General features: G+C 45.1%; 1 protein-coding gene across 3 annotated transcripts in view; it reads right to left on the reverse strand.

Annotated features, from left to right (window-relative positions):
• The window catches only part of hoatz (HOATZ cilia and flagella associated protein), a 55,446-nt gene extending 53,336 nt beyond the window's left edge, over window positions 1–2,110 (reverse strand). For all 3 annotated transcript variants that reach the window (XM_068054393.1, XM_068054392.1, XM_068054391.1), the window contains exons 1-2: window positions 1,862–2,110; window positions 1,554–1,592 (exon numbers count right to left, since the gene is read on the reverse strand). In XM_068054393.1, coding sequence (XP_067910494.1) covers window positions 1,554–1,592; window positions 1,862–2,078 — 256 coding nt within the window. In that variant the 5' untranslated portion in view covers window positions 2,079–2,110. The remainder of the gene's footprint in view (window positions 1–1,553; window positions 1,593–1,861) is intronic.
• Between the last annotated feature and the right edge of the window lie 17,151 nt (window positions 2,111–19,261).

Genomic DNA, 19,261 nt, shown 5'->3' on the forward strand with positions numbered 1-19,261 from the left:
TTACTGATTTAGATGAGGGAACTAAATGTAATAGCTCCAAATTTACAGATGACACAAAACTGGGTGGGAGGGTCAGTTGTGAGAAGGATGCAGAGGGGCTTCAGGGTGATTTGGACAAGTTGAGTGAATGGGCAAATGCATGGCAGATGCAGTATAATGTGGATAAATGTGAGGCTATCCACTTTGGTAGCAAAAACAGGAAGGCAGATTATCTGAATGGCTATAAACAGAGAGGGGAATATGCAACGAGACCTGGGTGTTCTTGTACACCAGTCGCTGAAGGTAAGCATGCAGGTGCAACAGGCAGTAAAAAAGGCAAATGGTATGTTGGCCTTCATAGAGAGGATTTGAGTACAGGAGCGGGTGCCAATTCATTATCTCCCAAAAGTATCAGAACATGGAAATTCAATCATTAAATTCCTTTTGTATTTAATAGGATTACTGGAATATTAAATGGATCTGAGGATTACAGTTAGTATCCTACACTACATACTTTTTTTTTATTCATTCATGGGATGTGGGCATCACAGTCCAGGCCAGCATTTATTGCCCATCCCTAATTGCCCTTGAGAAGGTGGTGGTGAGCTGCCTTCTTGAACCGCTGCAGACCATTTGGGGTAGGTACACCAACAGTGCTGTTAGGAAGGGAGTTCCAGGATTTTGACCCAGCAACAGTGAAGGAACGGCGATATAGTTCCAAGTCAGGATGGTGTGTGACTTGGAGGGGAACTTTCAGGTGATGGTGTTCCCATGTATTTGCTGCCCTTGTCCTTCTTGTTGGTAGAGGTCGCGGGTTTGGAAGGTGCTGTCTAAGGAGCCTTGGTGCATTGCAAGTATGTTACTGGTCTTCCATCCAACTTAATGCAAGATTAGTTTGCTAGAACGATCTAATCAGAAGCATTTCCTGTGCTAAACTGAGCGGCGCCATCTTTAATCCTGGCAGCTGCCTGAACATAGCAGACACTGACATTCTAGTGGCAGAGGTTGCATTTGTGCATGTGCAAGTACTGTGCCACCTCGTGGTTGCGTTGTCAGCAAATGCAGCCAAGAATTATTCTGTGACAAGGAACGTGTCTCTTTTCTCAAACCGTTAACACTTTTGTGTACTCATCTTTTAAACCTTTACATTAAATTGTGTAACACAGGATACATACAAGGCAAATATCTCACAACTGAGAGAGTGACAGAGGCTGATAACGATTGCTTCAACGATCAGTTGAAGGAAGCTGTGTCTTACTCGTGACTTGACTAATTATCTTGTCTTTCCCCCTGTCAGATGCTGGTGTACCTGCAATCTGTTTATGTTCCTGGCTCAGTCAGTGAAGGTTCAGCCCGAACGTGAACCACAGGCAGCAGATTGCCTGCTGATTCCAACAAGTTATAAGGGTATATGCAGCTGAAACTTCTTCACATCAGCACAGCAGCTGCAGTGTAATGCAGCCTAATGGTGGTACAAGTTAATTTATTAAACACTTGAGACGCCATGGAGACAGACAATAAGAGACAGAAGAGGTTTTATTCAAATGGATTTCATTTATGAAGCAGGTACTTACTGATGTCTGCCTGGGTCAGTTGACAGTGGCAACATTGAACTGGAAAACAAAAAATATATAACAGCGAGTTAGAGAATGCCCTCACTCCCGACTGAGGGGGTCAGTTAATTCCCGCAGAAACTGGGGCACCCCCAGAGACCCTCCCAGCCCCCAACCCCAACCCCCCCACTGGCCCTAACCACACCCCCAGCCACCAAACTCCCCACTCGCTGCCCCCCAAACCCCTCCATCCTCCCCAAACACCCCCCCCCCGCCCCCGCCCCCGCTCCCAACCCCAGAAAACCCCCTTCCCCCCACCCCGGCCTGACCTGAGCAGTTTCCGGGCTGCGCCACCTTCAGCCGCTGTTTGATGTCCCCGGACACCAGGCGGGATTCGAGCGGCGGCTGCAGCGACAGGGAGCTCCAGAACACTTTAGCATAGGCCACATCCTCGGGCGAGGAGCCGGTGAACACCGTGTAGGAGGAGCGGGGATCGGCCTCCAGGCCCAGATCCACCTCAGCGCCGATAGCGGACTCCTCACCCATCGTCCGCAGGGGGGGGGGGGAGCCGGACCTTAACCATGGCAACGGGGGCGGGGCGGGGCCGGGCTCTCCCCATGGCAACGGGGGCGGGGGCGGGGGCGGACCCTCCCCATGGCAACCGGGGCGGGGCCGGGCTCTCCCCATGACAACGGGGGCGGGGGCGGACCCTCCCCATGGCAACGGGGGCGGGGGCGGACCCTCCCCATGGCAACCGGGGCGGGGGCGGACCCTCCCCATGGCAACCGGGGCGGGGCCAGGCTCTCCCCATGACAACCGGGGCGGGGCCGGGCTCTCCCCATGACAACCGGGGCGGGGCCGGGCTCTCCCCATGACAACGGTCTCCCTTGGTGATGGCATCCTCCCGCGCAGGTGGTTTTCCAGCTGCATTTTGTGCGAAAGCCTCTGTCGCTGCACAGAAAGATCCCACCATATCCTTGGGATTTACTGGAATGGGAAGCGGGATGAGAATTCCTGGAGAAACTGGGATTGTTCTCCATTGGATCATTGAGGTGTTTGAAATGAGGACGGTTTTGATTGGAGTAAATGAGGGGAATGTGTAGCAGGAGGAGTGGGGGGTGGGGGGGGTAACAGAATGACCTGGAATGTGCAGCTGGGGAAGGAGATTCAATCCTAACTTTCAAAAGGGAATTGGATAAATACTTGAGCAAGAAAAGTTTACAAGGCTCTGGGGAAAGAGCAGGGACTAACCGGATAGATCTTTCAAAGAGACAGCACAGGCACAAAGGGCCGAATGGTCCCGTTCTGTGCTGTTCTAAATGTTATTCAAAAACACGTTGTTTTCATTAATGTTGATGGTATTGAGAATGTCTGATTAAAGTGCAATACAACAGTTCACTGTTGCAGCTGCACTGGTTCCACTGCCTTTGAGCTCAATAATAATAATGGGATGTGATAATATTTCACTGACTGAGGGTGATATTTATTACCACGATAATGTTGTCTCCCAGTTTCGCTTATGAAGCAACAGTGATTGGGCCTCCATAGTAATTTGTTGATGTGAATCACTCTGCACTGTGAAAGTTGCTGGAATTATGCAGCACAAGGTTTGTACTGAGAGATCTTATGTAGATATTATTGGCTGGATTTTAAACAGAAACCAGGGGAGAGCATACAAAAGCAAACTACTGCAGATGCTGGAAATCTGAAATAAAAACAAAGTGCTGGAAATGCTCAGCAGGTCTGGCAGCATCTGTGGAGAGAGAAACAGAGTTAATGTTTCAGGTCTGTTTCTCTCTCCACAGATGCTGCCAGACCTGCTGAGCATTTCCAGCACTTTCTGTGTTTTATTTTAGGGAAGAGCATATTTTATTTGTCTAACACTGTAAACAATGTTTAGCAGTGATAAACATCCTCCCTGGCAGTGAAATTTCAGTCAGAGAAAGAGAGAGGAGCAGGGCAGGAGTGGAGAGAGAGTGAGGACCACGGCAAGAGCGGAGAGCGAGAGAGGAGCGCGGCGGGAGCAGAAAAAGAGAGGAACATGGCGAGAGTGGAGAAAGAGATCGGGGAGCATGGTAAGAGAGGAGACAGAGAGAAAGGAGTGCAGCAGGAGTGGAGAGAGAGAGAGGAGCATGACGTGAGCAGAGAGATAGAGGAGCACGGCAGGAGCGGAGAGAGAGGAGTGTGGCGGGAGTGGAGCGAGAGAGAGAGAGGAGTGCGGTGGGAGCAGAGAGAGAGAGAGAAAGGAGTGCGGTGGCAGCAGAGAGAAAGAGAGGAGCACGGCAGGAGCAGAGAGAGAGAGAGGAGTGTGTCGGGAGCAGAGAGAGAGAGAGGAACACAGCAGGAGTGTAGAGAGAGAGAGAGGAGTGCAGCGGGAGCAGAGAGAAAGAGGGGAGTGCAGCAGGAGCAGAGAGAGAGAGAGGAGTGTGGCGGGAGCAGAGAGAAAGAGAGGAGTGCGGTGGGAGCAGAGAGAGAGAGAGAGGAGTGTGGCGGGAGCAGAGAGAGAGAGAGGAACACAGCGGGAGTGGAGAGAGAGGAGCACGGCGGGAGCAGAGAGAGAGAGAGAGGAGTGCGGCAGGAGCAGAGAGAGAGAGAGAGAAAGGAGTGTGGCGGGAGCAGAGAGAGAGAGAGGAGTGTTGCGCGAGCAGAGAGAAAGAGAGGAGCGCGGTGGGAGCAGAGAGAGAGAGAGGAACACAGCGGGAGTGGAGAGAGAGGGAGGACTGTGGTGAGCGGCAGAGAGAGAGAGGAGCACGGAGGGAGCAGAGAGAGAGAGAGGAGCACAGCGGAAGCAGAGAGAGAGAGGAGCACGGTGGGAGCAGAGAGAGAAAGAGGAGCGCAACGGGAGCAGAGAGAGAGAGAGGAGCACGGTGGGAGCAGAGAGAGAAAGAGGAGCGCAATGGGAGCAGAGAGAGAGAGAGGAGCACAGTGGGAGCAGAGAGAGAGAGAGAGAGGAGCACGGTGGGAGCAGAGAGAGAAAGAGGAACGCGATGGGAGCAGAGAGAGAGAGGAGCACAGCGGGAGCAGAGAGAGAGAGAGGAGCGCAACGAGAGCAGAGAGAGAAAGAGGAATGCGATGGGAGCAGAAAGGGAGAGAGGAGCATAGTGGAAGCAGAGAGAGAGAGAGGAGCACGGTGGGAGCAGAGAGAGAAAGAGGAACGTGATGGGAGCAGAGAGAGAGAGAGGAGCACAGTGGGAGCAGAGAGAGAGAGAGGAGCGCAACGAGAGCAGAGAGAGAGAGAGGAGCACAGCGGGAGCAGAGAGAGAAAGAGGAATGCGATGGGAGCAGAAAGGGAGAGAGGAGCACAGCGGAAGCAGAGAGAGAGAGAGTGAGGAGCATTATTCTAACTACAGCTCGATTTATATCATCTTTCTCTACCCATTCCAATTTACTACTTTCTGATTTTAATAAGCAGGGAACCATTAATTTTATTATCTTTCCTGAGTTTTCAGGTCCTATGTGGATACCAGTTGAGGTAGAGTATGATTGGACATGAATATTCCATCTATTCACTGTGTGTGCAGTGACATTGTTATGTTGAGGTACTCAGGGCAGTAACATACAATAGTCCCTTCATCTTTGGTACCAGGATTTAACATCATCTCAGAGTCTTTTCTTGTCTGCTGGCTGTACCTGGAGTGAATCTGCGCCTAACCATCTATAACTCGTAGCACAGTTTAGTAAATTTCACTCCAACAGTAAAATTGGGAAATAAAAGCCTCACACTGGTACAGCAGTGATATTCTGTTGAGGTTGGGAGTTCCTGGGACACATGAAAGGGAGCCTTCCTTTGCATTTAACCCGTACCACAGTGATGTAGGGGTTGCTTTATGTTTATATTGGTATGAAGGCTGTAAAACTCTCAGCACTGAATCATTCATCTTGATGAGCACAAAACAATTCACACAAAAATGACAATGCATGAATCTATATTGATGAACAATTATTGTGTGAGGAGGATCTGAGATCAGGAGTTTGCATGTTACCTCTTCTATTTACAGTAAATGTTAGACTGAGGCCCTGTCTGCCCCCTGGGCACAATTTTGAAGAGGAACAGGGGGCGTTCTCTTGGTGTCCTGGTCAATATTTTTATTCAATCCCTGAAACAGATTATCTGCTTCTTATCACATTATTGTTTGTGAGATCTTCTTGTGCGCAAATTAGTAGCCCCGTTTCCTGCATTTCAACAGTGACTACACTTCAAAACGACTCCATTGGCTGTAAGGCGCTTTGGGACGTCCCGAGGTGGTGAAAAGCGCTATAGAAATGCAAGTCTTTTCTTATTTCTGCATGTTCCAAAACATCTGCTCATCACAAAAAATGAACATTGTCAATATTCCTGTCATATTCCCGGGTGAGCACAGACAAAATTAAAACTATACTAATGTTTCCTTAAATTTGCTTTCACGCAATTAAGCCCGTGAAAGTGACTCGTTCGCGGTATGTCAATGTATCAAACCCATACACCAACAGGAACTACCATAAGAAACCAAGTGATTGAGACCATTGAACCTCCCTGGGCAGACTGCACATGGAGGGGAAGTTCAGGAATTGGGACACATAATCCCTAAACATGTGGTTGGCGGGGTAGCTCGCATTCCTCCTGCCCTACCCGGTAGTTACTCCTCAGTAAAGAGAAATCCCGTTAAACTGCACATTCCCAATCTCACCTGCCATTCTAAACTGTGCCCCTTTCTTCCTTTCTGTGGCATTTTCATAAATCCTGCGCTGGTTTTAGTGAGAGATGTTAATCCTTCAAAGGATGAAATAAAGGCGATGATCACCTGGAACAATATTATCCTCAGCACAGAAACATAACGTCAAATTTAAACATGTTTTATTTACTGAAAAATACACAAAGCGAGCAAGAATGGAAACGGTTTATATTTTAAATGCCATTTTATTTTAAATGACAGGTGTCATCAATAGAAATCAAATTAACAAAAGTGTTCCCTTTTCAAACGAGAACAAACATTACATTTGTCATAATTTTAAAAAAAGAAATTTATCAGATCTAAATATTGTTGGTTATTTCTATTCTGCCCTGCAGTCTCTGGAAACAGTTTCTCTGACACGTTCCCTCTCTTCTTCCTCGCTCTTTGCTGAGCTGATATTTGGTTCAGTCCCCAGTCCAGGCTGTGATCTCGACCTTTTTGCCTGGCTGTGTGGTTAGTGATTGCTTAGTTAGTGGTTACCAATCAGCTAACTACACTGCCTAGCAACCAGGCGTTTACCAAACACAAAGGGCACTGGATTCCAGCAGAGAAACTGACACAAACTGGGCGGAAAATAAATCTTAACTGTGTCACTCAAAGCAACAAATGTTTAAAGCAAAAACTCTCTCCTGGGACCAAACAATTCAAAACAAAATAAATCATATAATAAATATTGTTCGAAATTAATATTAACCAACTCTTGGTAAACTTAAAGAGTGACATTTTTCCAAAGATAAAACAAGCAAATTATTTGAAATAAAACAGCTTACATTTAGAATACGATTTTAAGAGAAAGTATCAGTTTATGAAGTTGTAAATATCCTGAACTCAGTAACTTTATTAATCAGCATTTGGTTGGACAAAGGACTGAATGATCAGCTTTTCAAATATCTCCAGTTGCTGAATTATATTATGGTCCCTGTACATTTGTTAAAAGTCTAAGCGGGTATTGTTTTTATGATCTGTGCAATCTAACTTTTCGCTATTTCTCTAAGTAAAGAGATAAATAAAGGAATTGGAATGTCTTTAGAAAATAAATTAAATGTTATCAAGGGATTTGGAAATGAATGTAAACGGTAAGAGATTATTCCGGGGCGGTAACCCGCCCGGTTCCTGCTGACGGTCGGAGGGAGAGGGACTCCCGGGGGTGAGGTGCAGCCCGGGTTCAGCGTGTATTGCACGGGATGCAGTCGATGCAAAGACTGGCGCTGCTGCAGAACTGAGGCCTCTTTTGATGGTAGTGTGAGTAGCGATTGTCCGTTACTGCCCGCAATCAGCTAACTACACTGCCTCCAAACCAGGCCAGTCCCTCCGGCAGTGAGAGAGGAGCAGGGAGTATCCAAAAACACCAAGCTGGCTGGGAAACAAAGAAAAAATTAGCCTGAATTAACAATCCAAAACTGATCAGAAATATTCCAAACATTTAGACGCGGCTCTAAACACAATTCACACTTTACTAAACTATCAACTTTTAAACAAAATAAACATTTATAAAACTTTAATCTGAAATTTGTTACAGCGTCTTTTTCTTAAATAAACTAACTCATTACAATGAGGTCGCTGTGAGCTGGTAAAATGAGTTATCATTAATTACTGCATTATTTTTGATCGAAGTTTTTGGAGACTGATTATTTGAAAGTTTAAACGAATCTGCGACATTTCCAGTAAATATGAAATATTTTAAGCCACTTTAATGTTTAGATTCACAGAAACTGCCAGAAAAAATATTAAACCCCACGAATTTACCGAAAGACGCAGATTAAACGAAATAACTGTTGCCGATCGAGTTTAGCTGCTTTTAATGGGTTATAGAATTTATGTATAAATTAAAATCACATCTTGAAACGAAATGCTTTTTAAAATGACCCCAAATATCCTGATTTAACTCCCCAGAACGGATCCAATATTCGGTTGGACTAGAATGGAAAGGTTATCTGAAATGTGACAAACCCGGTCTTTTAGTGATTATTTAGTAGTCGGGTGAACTGTACCTGGGAAGGAAGAGGTTGCCAGTTTGCTCCAAGCTGCAGGTATTTTTGTTGCGGTGTAGTTGATGGTGTGGGACAGACAGTCGGCACTCAGACAGTGTGTGTACGGTGTGTAGTCAGCGGGACAGTGTTGCGCTCATGTTCACAAGGCTCCACCGCTACCTGGGAATGTCACTGAAACTGATCTCATACCTGGATAAGGTATGAGACCCGCCCTGGGCACCAGTTACCATGGGCAGCGCTGACTATCCTGGGTACACACAGTATTCCCTTCTGCAGCATGTAATGGATAGATTCAACCTTTCACACAAATTGCGCATCACTAACCGCGTTAACTGCTGTTATTTCCCGGGTTAGGTCTTGTGGCCGAGACTCGGCGTGAGTTTATTGGCTGCTTTTCTGTGAGATTCTGTACTTTAAAACTTAATCCCAGATAAGATTTTTAAACCACGTGTACTTAACATATTCACCCCAATCGGAGCAGCGGTTACTCTTAATACAGTGACAGTCACACGATGTTAGAGAGAGATGCATAACATCCACCGGCAGCATTTAGAAAGAAGAGTGGCAGATGACAGAGATGGATGGAGAGAGAGAGAGAGAGAGAGAGAGATAGGAAACACTTCTTCTTGCAGAGGATGGTGGGAGTGTGGAACTCCCTCCCACAAAACAGCAGTAAATGTCGGTTCATTCTATAATTTTATATTTGTGATTGGTAGATGTTTTCTTTCCCCGAGTATTAAGGCAGGTGGGTGGGGAGAGTTGAGACAGTTCAGCCATGATCTAACTGAATAGTGGAACAGACTCGAGGGGCTGAATGGCCTCCTCCTGTTCCTATGATAGAGAAGATGCTGAGATAGATAGATAGATAGATAGATAGATAGATAGATAGATAGATAGATAGATGATTAGACAGAGAAATGGCTGAGATAGGCAGTTGACAGTTATACGTTGGTCACTGGGTTTTATTTGTTCTCTGTTTATATTGATAAACTTTCTGACGGAGCAACTTCCTGCTCGATGCTGATTATAGGAAACAGAAATGATGAATTTTCAGCTGCTCAACAGTAAAACACTGCAGCTGCTGGAAATCTGAAATAAAAACAGAAAACACTGAAAGTACTCAGCAGGTCAGGCAGTCTCTGTGGACAGAGAAACGGAGTTAATGTTTCAAGTCTGTGACCTGCTGTGTATTTCCAGCAGTTTCTGTTTTTATTTCCTTTATATTTCCCTTCTATTGTTTTTTTTTTTGGGGGGGGGGGGGGGGTCGTGTTCTAGCCAATTTGATCTTCCTTTACTGTCCCAACCCGACTCCCCAAATATTGAAGTTTGACATTTTATTTGTCTTGCTCCTAGTTCTAGGTCCATTTTTAAATTTAGAACAAGATTTTTGAATCCTAGCTTTAAAGGTGTTTTAGTTAATCAAAAGAGCCAATCAGGTAGATTACCTGAACCCACTTGGGAAGTTTTAAGGTTGAAAGTTACGTGTTAATGATGGAGTTCACAGACGCTTTCCCTCGTGTTGCTGCTGCATCCGGAACTTACCAGAAAACCAGCCCCAGGGACGGTCAAAAAATCAGTTCCATCTAATTTAGTTTAGAGATGCAGTCCTTAAATCCCCTCTCCCTTTTCCTGAGAAACGAACACGTGCCGACTCTTCACCTGTTTCTGAAACACCAGGTAAAACAGTTTAACAAGTCCCTATCCCCAGTATTTCTTGTTAAACAGAATGAACCCAATAACCAGATTTCGCTTTATAAAGACTCTGAGAGGTGACACATTTGATTAACATTAACTCTGCCTTCGGGGCTCTCTGTAAACATTTCTCTCGGAATATTGTGATATTCTCACCTGTAACTCAGTGTTTCTCCTTGAATCCAGGCCTCTTCCCCAGCCCTGTCCCGGTGATTGGAGCCACTTTATAAACCCTGAGCTGGGCGTCCCAAACCAACTGACCGCTTTGGATTTAGCGCCGGCATCGGCGCCTTTTCATTGGAGGGAAAACACAGAGAGCCCGGGAGATTCAAACAGGGCAGTGAATGCAACGACTGTCAGCTCAGGAGAATTTGGACAAGAGAGTGAAGAACGGGGAGTTCTGGGATGGTGGTGCAGCTGGCCGAGTTTACAGAAACATAGCCAACTACCAGGACAATCAGGGAGAGTGATGCCAGAGAGCATTTAAACAGGAGGATGAGAATTTCAAATTGAAGGTGTTAACGGACTGTAGATGAACAAGGGCAGGAACTGGGTGGAGGGAGGATACGGTGAGCAGAGTCTTAGAGGAACTGAAGTTGACAGAGCAGGACTAGGATTGTCAAATCTGGAATAAAAACAAGAAATGCTGGAACCACTCAGCAGGTCTGGCAGCATCTGTGAAAAGAGAAGCAAAGTTAACTTTCCGGGTCAGTGACCCTTCATCGGAACTTGTCAAATCTGGAGCTGTTAAAGATACGGGTTTCAGCAACAGCTCAGCTGAGGCAGAGACGGGCGATGGAAAGGAGATAGGAACAGGTGGGATTTGTGATGCAGGCGATATGAGGTTGAAAAGGATGCTGAGATTGTGACTATTGCGGTTCAGCTTGAGTCAGGGAAGAGCTGATGAGAACAAAGTTGTTCTTCAGTGTGCGCAGGTATGTTCCAGTATTGTGACCATTACTGGGAAGAATCACAAAATAATTATGGATTTCAAGGCATTTGATTTATCTCACCATCCAGAGTTACCCCACCATTTCTCACTGCCGCATCTGATTGGTTCTCTCTGCTTTGTCTGAAAGTCCCTTCCCAGAGTTGTCCTTCATTGGGTGAAGATCTGTCCAATGTCAGTCCTTTACTAACCTGAGCCCGTGTCCCCTTGTCCTGTTCACACCATTTACTTTAAAGTCGCTTTCCGATCAATCACTAACCCTCTATACAACCACTTCGGAGTTATCTCCCTTCCAGTCTGAAAAGCCCAAGTGTCTTTGCAACTCAAAGCCCTGGTACTACAGTCAGCCTTGCAACTATCAGGAGGTCTCTTGTGTCTTTGTGACCAAAACTGGACGCTGTCCACAAGTTTATGATTTCTCTCCTGTTTCGACTGTGGTTTAGCTTTCTGCTGGTTTTGTTCTTTGCTGCTCTGTGTAGGTCAGAATTGTTGAATATCCAGGCCAAGAGTTACTGCTTCAGTGTCAGCCAGGGCTCAGTGGTCAGCACTCTGACCTCCGTGTCAGAAAGTAGTGAGTTCAAGTCCCACTCCAGAGACACAAGCACAGAATCCAGGCTGACATTCCAATACAGTACTGAAGGAGTTCTGCACTGTCAGAGAGTCAGTACTGAGGGAGTGCTGCATTGTCGGAGGGTCAGTACTGAGGGAGCGCTGCACTGTCGGAGGGTCAGTACTGAGGGAGCGCTGCACTGTCGGAGGGTCAGTACTGAGGGAGCGCTGCACTGTCGGAGGGTCAGTACTGAGGGAGCGCTGCACTGTCGGAGGGTCAGTACTGAGGGAGCGCTGCACTGTCAGAGGGTCAGTACTGAGGGAGCGCTGCACTGTCGGAGGGTCAGTACTGAGGGAGCGCTGCACTGTCGGAGGGTCAGTACTGAGGGAGCGCTGCACTGTCGGAGGGTCAGTACTGAGGGAGTGCTGCACTGTCAGAGGGTCAGTACTGAGGGAGTGCTGCACTGTCGGAGGGTCAGTACTGAGGGAGCGCTGCACTGTCGGAGGGTCAGTACTGAGGGAGCGCTGCACTGTCGGAGGGTCAGTACTGAGGGAGCGCTGCACTGTCAGAGGGTCAGTACTGAGGGAGTGCTGCACTGTCAGGGAGATAACTTTTGGCTGAGTTGTTGAACTGACACCCCGAAAGGATGAAGGTGAAAGATTCCTGGACACTAATTGAAGAAGAGCAGGACAGTTCTCCCCAGTGTCCTGGGGCCAATATTTATCTTTCAGTCAACATTACGAAAACAGACGTCATTATCACATTGCTGCATGTGGGATCTTGCTGTGCAGAAATTGGCTGCTGTGTTTCCAACATTACAACATTTAAACAAGTATTTCATTGGCTTTAATTTAGTTTAAAGAACTGCTGAGGCAGTGAAAGACTCAGTATAAATGCAAATATTCCTCAAAGCCATTCAGGGAATTCGTGTATCACCGATTTTTCTTTTGGATCAAGAAGCCAGGATTATTCTTACTGAAGAGCAGCAACGGGATATTGGAATGGGAGTTTGCCATTTGTAAACACAAAGGATGTTCAACAAGTTTGACACAAATGCAGAATGCTTTGTGTGTTTAAAAAATTCTGGTAAAATGTCAGCGTCTCGGCTCAATCTCTGGGAATTGCAAGGCTCCCTGGACCTGTTTAAACGGCGACTCAGGATATACACGAGTGTGGACAAAAGGAAGTCGAATAGAAATATTGCAGCTTCATAGAAAATAAACATTCTGTTTTGGCCCAGGTTATTCAGCTGCAGTTTCTGTGACCATTCGTTACCAGAGAAACACCTCAGTAATGGAACCGTTCCCTCGTACTCATGTCCGGACTTGTCCACACAGGAATCCATGAAAACCCGTAATTTAACCTCGAGTAAACTGAGGGGAATCAACTTAACCCATTCACTGACATTAGCTGACCTGTCTAGTTTGGATAGACAGTGTCAGGGTGCAGTATGAGTATAGAGTGTGGGGTACAGTAGGGATATAGAGTTTGTGGTGTAGTATGGATATAGGATGTTGGGATGCATTATGCATGTACAATGTTAGGTACAGTGTGGATATAGCGTGTTGGGGTACAGTATGGGTATACAGTGTTGGGGTACAGTATGGATATATCATGTTGGGGTACAGTATGGATATACAGTGTTGGGGTACAGTAGGGCTATACAGTGTTGGGGTACAGTATGGATATACAGTGTTGGGGTACAGTAGGGCTATACAGTGTTGGGGTACAGTATGGATATACCATGTTGGAGTACAGTATGGATATTCAGTGTTGGGATAGAGTATGGATATACAGTGTTGGGGTACAGTATGGATATAGAGTGTTGGGGTACAGTATGGATTTACAGTGTAAAGGTACAGTATGGATATACAGAGTTGTGATAGAGTATGGATATACAGTGTTGGGGTACAATATGGATATACAGTGTTGGGGTACAGTATGGGTATGCAGTGTTGGGGTGCATTATGCATGTACAATGTTAGATACAGTATGGATATAGAGTGTTGGGGTACAATATGGATATACAGTGTTGGGATAGAGTATGGATATACAGTGTTGGGGTACAGTATGGATATAGAGTGTTGGGGTACAGTATGGATTTACAGTGTAAAGGTACAGTATGGATATACAGAGTTGTGATAGAGTATGGATATACAGTGTTGGGGTACAATATGGATATACAGTGTTGGGGTACAGTATGGGTATGCAGTGTTGGGGTACATTATGCATGTACAATGTTAGATACAGTATGGATATAGAGTGTTGAGGTACAGTATGGATATACAGTGTTGGGATAGAGTATGGATATACAGTGTTGGGGTACAGTATGGATATAGAGTGTTGGGGTACAGTATGGATTTACAGTGTTAGGGTACAGTATGGATATATAGTGTTGGGGTACAATATGGATTTACAGTGTAAAGGTACAGTATGATATGCAGTGTTGGGATACAGTATGGATATACAGTGTTGCGGTACAGTATAGATATACAGTGTTCGGGTACAGTATGGATATAGAGTGTTGGGGTACAGTAAGGATTTACAGTGTTAGGGTACAGTATGGATATAGGGTGTTGGGGTACAGTTTGGATTTACAATGTAAAGGTACAGTATGGATATACAGTGTTGGGATAGAGTATGGATATAGAGTGTTGGGGTACAGTATGGATATACAGTGTTGGGATAGAGTATGGATATGCAGTGTTGGGATACAGTATGGATATAGAGTGTTGGGGTACAGTATGGATATACAGTGTTGGGATAGAGTATGGATATACAGTGTTGGGATACAGTATGGATATAGAGTGTTGGGATAGAGTATGGATATGCAGTGTTGGGATACAGTATGGATATAGAGTGTTGGGGTACAGTATGGATATACAGTGTTGGGATAGAGTATGGATATACAGTGTTGGGATACAGTATGGATATAGAGTGTTGGGGTACAGTATGGATATACAGTGTTGGGGTACAGTATGGATATGCAGTGTTGCGGTACAGTATGGATAAACAGTGTTGGATAGAGTTTGGATATACCGTGTTGGGGTACAGTATGGATATACATTGTTGGGGTACAGTATGGATATATCGTTTTGAGGTACAGTATGGATATACAGTGTTGGGGTACAGTATGGATATACCATGTTGGGGTACAGTATGGATATACAGCGTTGGGGTATAGTATGGATATACAGTGTTGGGGTACAGTATGGATATACCATGTTGGGGTACAGTATGGATATACAGCATTGGGGTACAGTATGGATATACAGCGTTGGGGTGCAGTATGGATATACAGCATTGGGGTACAGTAGGGATATACCATGTTGGGGTACAGTATGGATATACAGTGTTGCGGTACAGTATGGATATACAGTGTTGCGGTACGGTAGGGATACACAGTGTTGGGGTACAGTATAGATATACCATGTTGGGGTACAGTATGGATATACAGTGTTGGGGTACAGTAGATATACAGTGTTGCGGTACAGTAGGGATATACAGTGTTGGGGTACAGTATGGATATATCGTGTTGAGGTACAGTATGGATATACAGTGTTGGGGTACAGTATGGATATACCATGTTGGGGTACAGTATGGATATACAGTGTTGGGATAGAGTATGGATATGCAGTGTTGGGATACAGTATGGATATACAGTGTTGGGATACAGTATGGATATACAGTGTTGGGGTACAGTATGGATATGCAGTGTTGCGGTACAGTATGGATATACAGTGTTGGATAGAGTTTGGATATACCGTGTTGGGGTACAGTATGGATATATCGTGTTGAGGTACAGTATGGATATACATTGTTGGGGTACAGTATGGATATACCATGTTGGGGTACAGTATGGATATACAGCGTTGGGGTATAATATGGATATACCGTGTTGGGGTACAGTATGGATATACCATGTTGGGGTACAGTATGGATATACAGCATTGGGGTACAGTATGGATATACAGCGTTGGGGTGCAGTATGGATATACAGCATTGGGGTACAGTAGGGATATACCATGTTGGGGTACAGTATGGATATACAGTGTTGCGGTACAGTATGGATATACAGTGTTGGGGTACAGTATGGATATACAGTGTTGCGGTACGGTAGGGATACACAGTGTTGGGGTACAGTATAGATATACCATGTTGGGGTACAGTATGGATATACAGTGTTGCGGTACAGTAGGGATATACAGTGTTGGGGTACAGTAGATATACAGTGTTGCGGTACAGTATGGATATATTGTGTTGAGGTACAGTATGGATATACAGTGTTGGGGTACAGTATGGATATATTGTGTTGAGGTACAGTATGGATATACAGTGTTGGGGTACAGTATGGATATACCATGTTGGGGTACAGTATGGATATACAGCATTGGGGTATAGTATGGATATACCGTGTTGGGGTACAGTATGGATATACAGCATTGGGGTATAGTATGGATATACCGTGTTGGGGTACAGTATGGATATACAGCGTTGGGGTATAGTATGGATATACCATGTTGGGGTACAGTATGGATATACAGCGTTGGGGTACAGTATGGATATACAGTGTTGCAGTACAGTATGGATATATTGTGTTGAGGTACAGTATGGATATACAGTGTTGGGGTACAGTATGGATATACCATGTTGGGGTACAGTATGGATATACAGCATTGGGGTATAGTATGGATATACCGTGTTGGGGTACAGTATGGATATACAGCATTGGGGTATAGTATGGATATATTGTGTTGAGGTACAGTATGGATATACAGTGTTGGGGTACAGTATGGATATACCATGTTGGGGTACAGTATGGATATACAGCATTGGGGTATAGTATGGATATACCGTGTTGGGGTACAGTATGGATATACAGCGTTGGGGTATAGTATGGATATACCATGTTGGGGTACAGTATGGATATACAGCGTTGGGGTACAGTATGGATATACAGTGTTGCAGTACAGTATGGATATAGAGTGTTGGGGTACAGTATGGATATACAGTGTTGCGGTACAGTATGGATATACAGTGTTGGGGTACAGTATGGATATACCATGTTGGGGTACAGTAGGGATATACAGTGTTGGGGTACAGTATGGATATATCGTGTTGAGGTACAGTATGGATATACAGTGTTGGGGTACAGTATGGATATACCATGTTGGGGTACAGTATGGATATACAGCGTTGGGGTATAGTATGGATATACCATGTTGGGGTACAGTATGGATATACAGCGCTGGGGTATAGTATGGATATACCATGTTGGGGTACAGTAGGGATATGCAGTGTTGGGGTACAGTATGGATATACCATGTTGGGGTACAGTATAGATATACAGTGTTGGGGTACAGTATGGATATACCATGTTGGGGTACAGTATGGATATACAGTGTTGGGGTACAGTCGGGATATACAGTGTTGGGGTACAGTATGGATATACCATGTTGGGGTACAGTATGGATATACAGTGTTGGGGTACAGTATGGATATACCATGTTGGGGTACAGTATGGATATACAGTGTTGGGGTACAGTAGGGATATACAGTGTTGGTGTACAGTATGGATATACAGTGTTGCGGTACAGTAGGGATATAACATGTTGGGGTACAGTATGGATATACAGTGTTGGGATACAGTAGGGATATACAGTGTTGGGTACAGTATGGATATACAGTGTTGGGATAGAGTATGGATATACAGTGTTGGGGTGCATTATGCATGTACAATGTTAGGTACAGTATGGATATACCGTGTTGCAGTACAGTAGGGATATACAGTTTTGGGGTACAGTAGGGATATACAGTGTTGCAGTACAGTAGGGATATACAGTGTTGGGGTACAGTATGGATATACCATGTTGGGGTACAGTCTGGATATACAGTGTTGGGGTACAGTATGGATATACAGTTTTGGGGTACAGTATGGATATACAGTGTTGCAGTACAGTAGGGATATACAGTTTTGGGGTACAGTAGGGATATACAGTGTTGCAGTACAGTAGGGATATACAGTTTTGGGGTACAGTAGGGATATACAGTGTTGCAGTACAGTAGGGATATACAGTTTTGGGGTACAGTAGGGATATACAGTGTTGCAGTACAGTAGGGATATACAGTTTTGGGGTACAGTATGGATATACCATGTTGGGGTACAGTCTGGATATACAGTGTTGGGGTACAGTATGGATATACAGTTTTGGGGTACAGTATGGATATACCATGTTGGGGTACAGTATGGATATACAGTGTTGGGGTACAGTAGGGATATACAGTGTTGCAGTACAATAGGGATATACAGTGTTGGGGTACAGTATGGATATACCATGTTGGGGTACAGTCTGGATATACAGTGTTGGGGTACAGTATGGATATACAGTTTTGGGGTACAGTATGGATATACAGTGTTGCAGTACAGTAGGGATATACAGTTTTGGGGTACAGTAGGGATATACAGTGTTGGGGTACAGTATGGATATAACATTGTTGGGGTACAGTATGGATATACAGTGTTGGGGTACAGTAGGGATATACAGTGTTGGGGTACAGTATGGATATAACATTGTTGGGGTACAGTATGGATATACAGTGTTGGGGTACAGTTGGTATACATTATTATCATGAATTTGTAGTATTGGTGCTCAAATGATCCTTCATCACTATTTGCAAAACACTCCTTCCTCAACCGGAACCATCAAAAACAGGTTCCGTGGCTATTCATCTTGTTTCTGCCTGTGGGACCTTGTGTGTAAACTGACTGCAGATTTCTCTACATTTCTTACTATGTGAACTTCACAAACTAATTAATTTTCCTGCCGTCCTGATCATGATTAGCTGTGTATGAACACATTCCTTTATTTCCATTCACATCGGCCTTCAACGAGTCAGAGTTTGTGCATTGATTGATTTATGCAGTGATACGAGTCACTAACTGGATTTTAACTCCATAGCCTCAGTGCAGCATTGAATACTGGATCTGTTGCCAGGAATCTCCTTGCTTCAAGAATTAAGTGTGATCCCTTTGACATGATCAACTAGGGAATTATGTACCAGGGGTCTGGGACTGTGCAGGTCCATGTCTGCTGATAGGTGGAAGCTCTATATGATTGTTATCCTGTGCTGCTCCAATGAAAGTTTGTATCATTAACAATAAAACTTGCTCTTACTGCCAGTGATACTGTCACCAATCTTGTTTCATTCTGTTCCCTTTCTATCAGGGAATTTTTCTTTTCATTGAGGTGAGAATGTTGGCACCAGGAATAGAAAACTGCCAATTGCATACACCCAGATTTGGACACAAGGTCTCAGTCCTGGTACAGCACGGGGTTAGATACAGAGTAAAGCTCCCTCTACACTGTCCCATCAAACACTCCCAGGACAGGTACAGCACGGGGTTAGATACAGAGTAAAGCTCCCTCTACACTGTCCCATCAAACACTCCCAGGACAGGTACAGCACGGGGTTAGATGCAGAGTAAAGCTCCCTCTACACTGTCCCTGTAAAATACTCCCAGGACAGTTACAGTACGGGGGTTAGATACGGAGTAAAGCTCCCTCTACACTGTCCCATCAAATGCTCTCAGGACAGTTACAGTACGGGGGTTAGATACAGAGTAAAGCTCCCTCTACACTGTCCCATCAAACACTCCCAGGACAGGTACAGTACGGGGTTAGATGCAGAGTAAAGCTCCCTCTACACTGTCCCATCAAACACTCCCAGGACAGGTACAGCACGGGGTTAGATACAGAGTAAAGCTCCCTCTACACTGTCCCATCAAACACTCCCAGGACAGGTACAGCACGGGGTTAGATGCAGAGTAAAGCTCC

This window comes from Heterodontus francisci, chromosome 22 (genome assembly GCF_036365525.1).
Source record: "Heterodontus francisci isolate sHetFra1 chromosome 22, sHetFra1.hap1, whole genome shotgun sequence".
NCBI classification, from domain to species: domain Eukaryota; kingdom Metazoa; phylum Chordata; class Chondrichthyes; order Heterodontiformes; family Heterodontidae; genus Heterodontus; species Heterodontus francisci.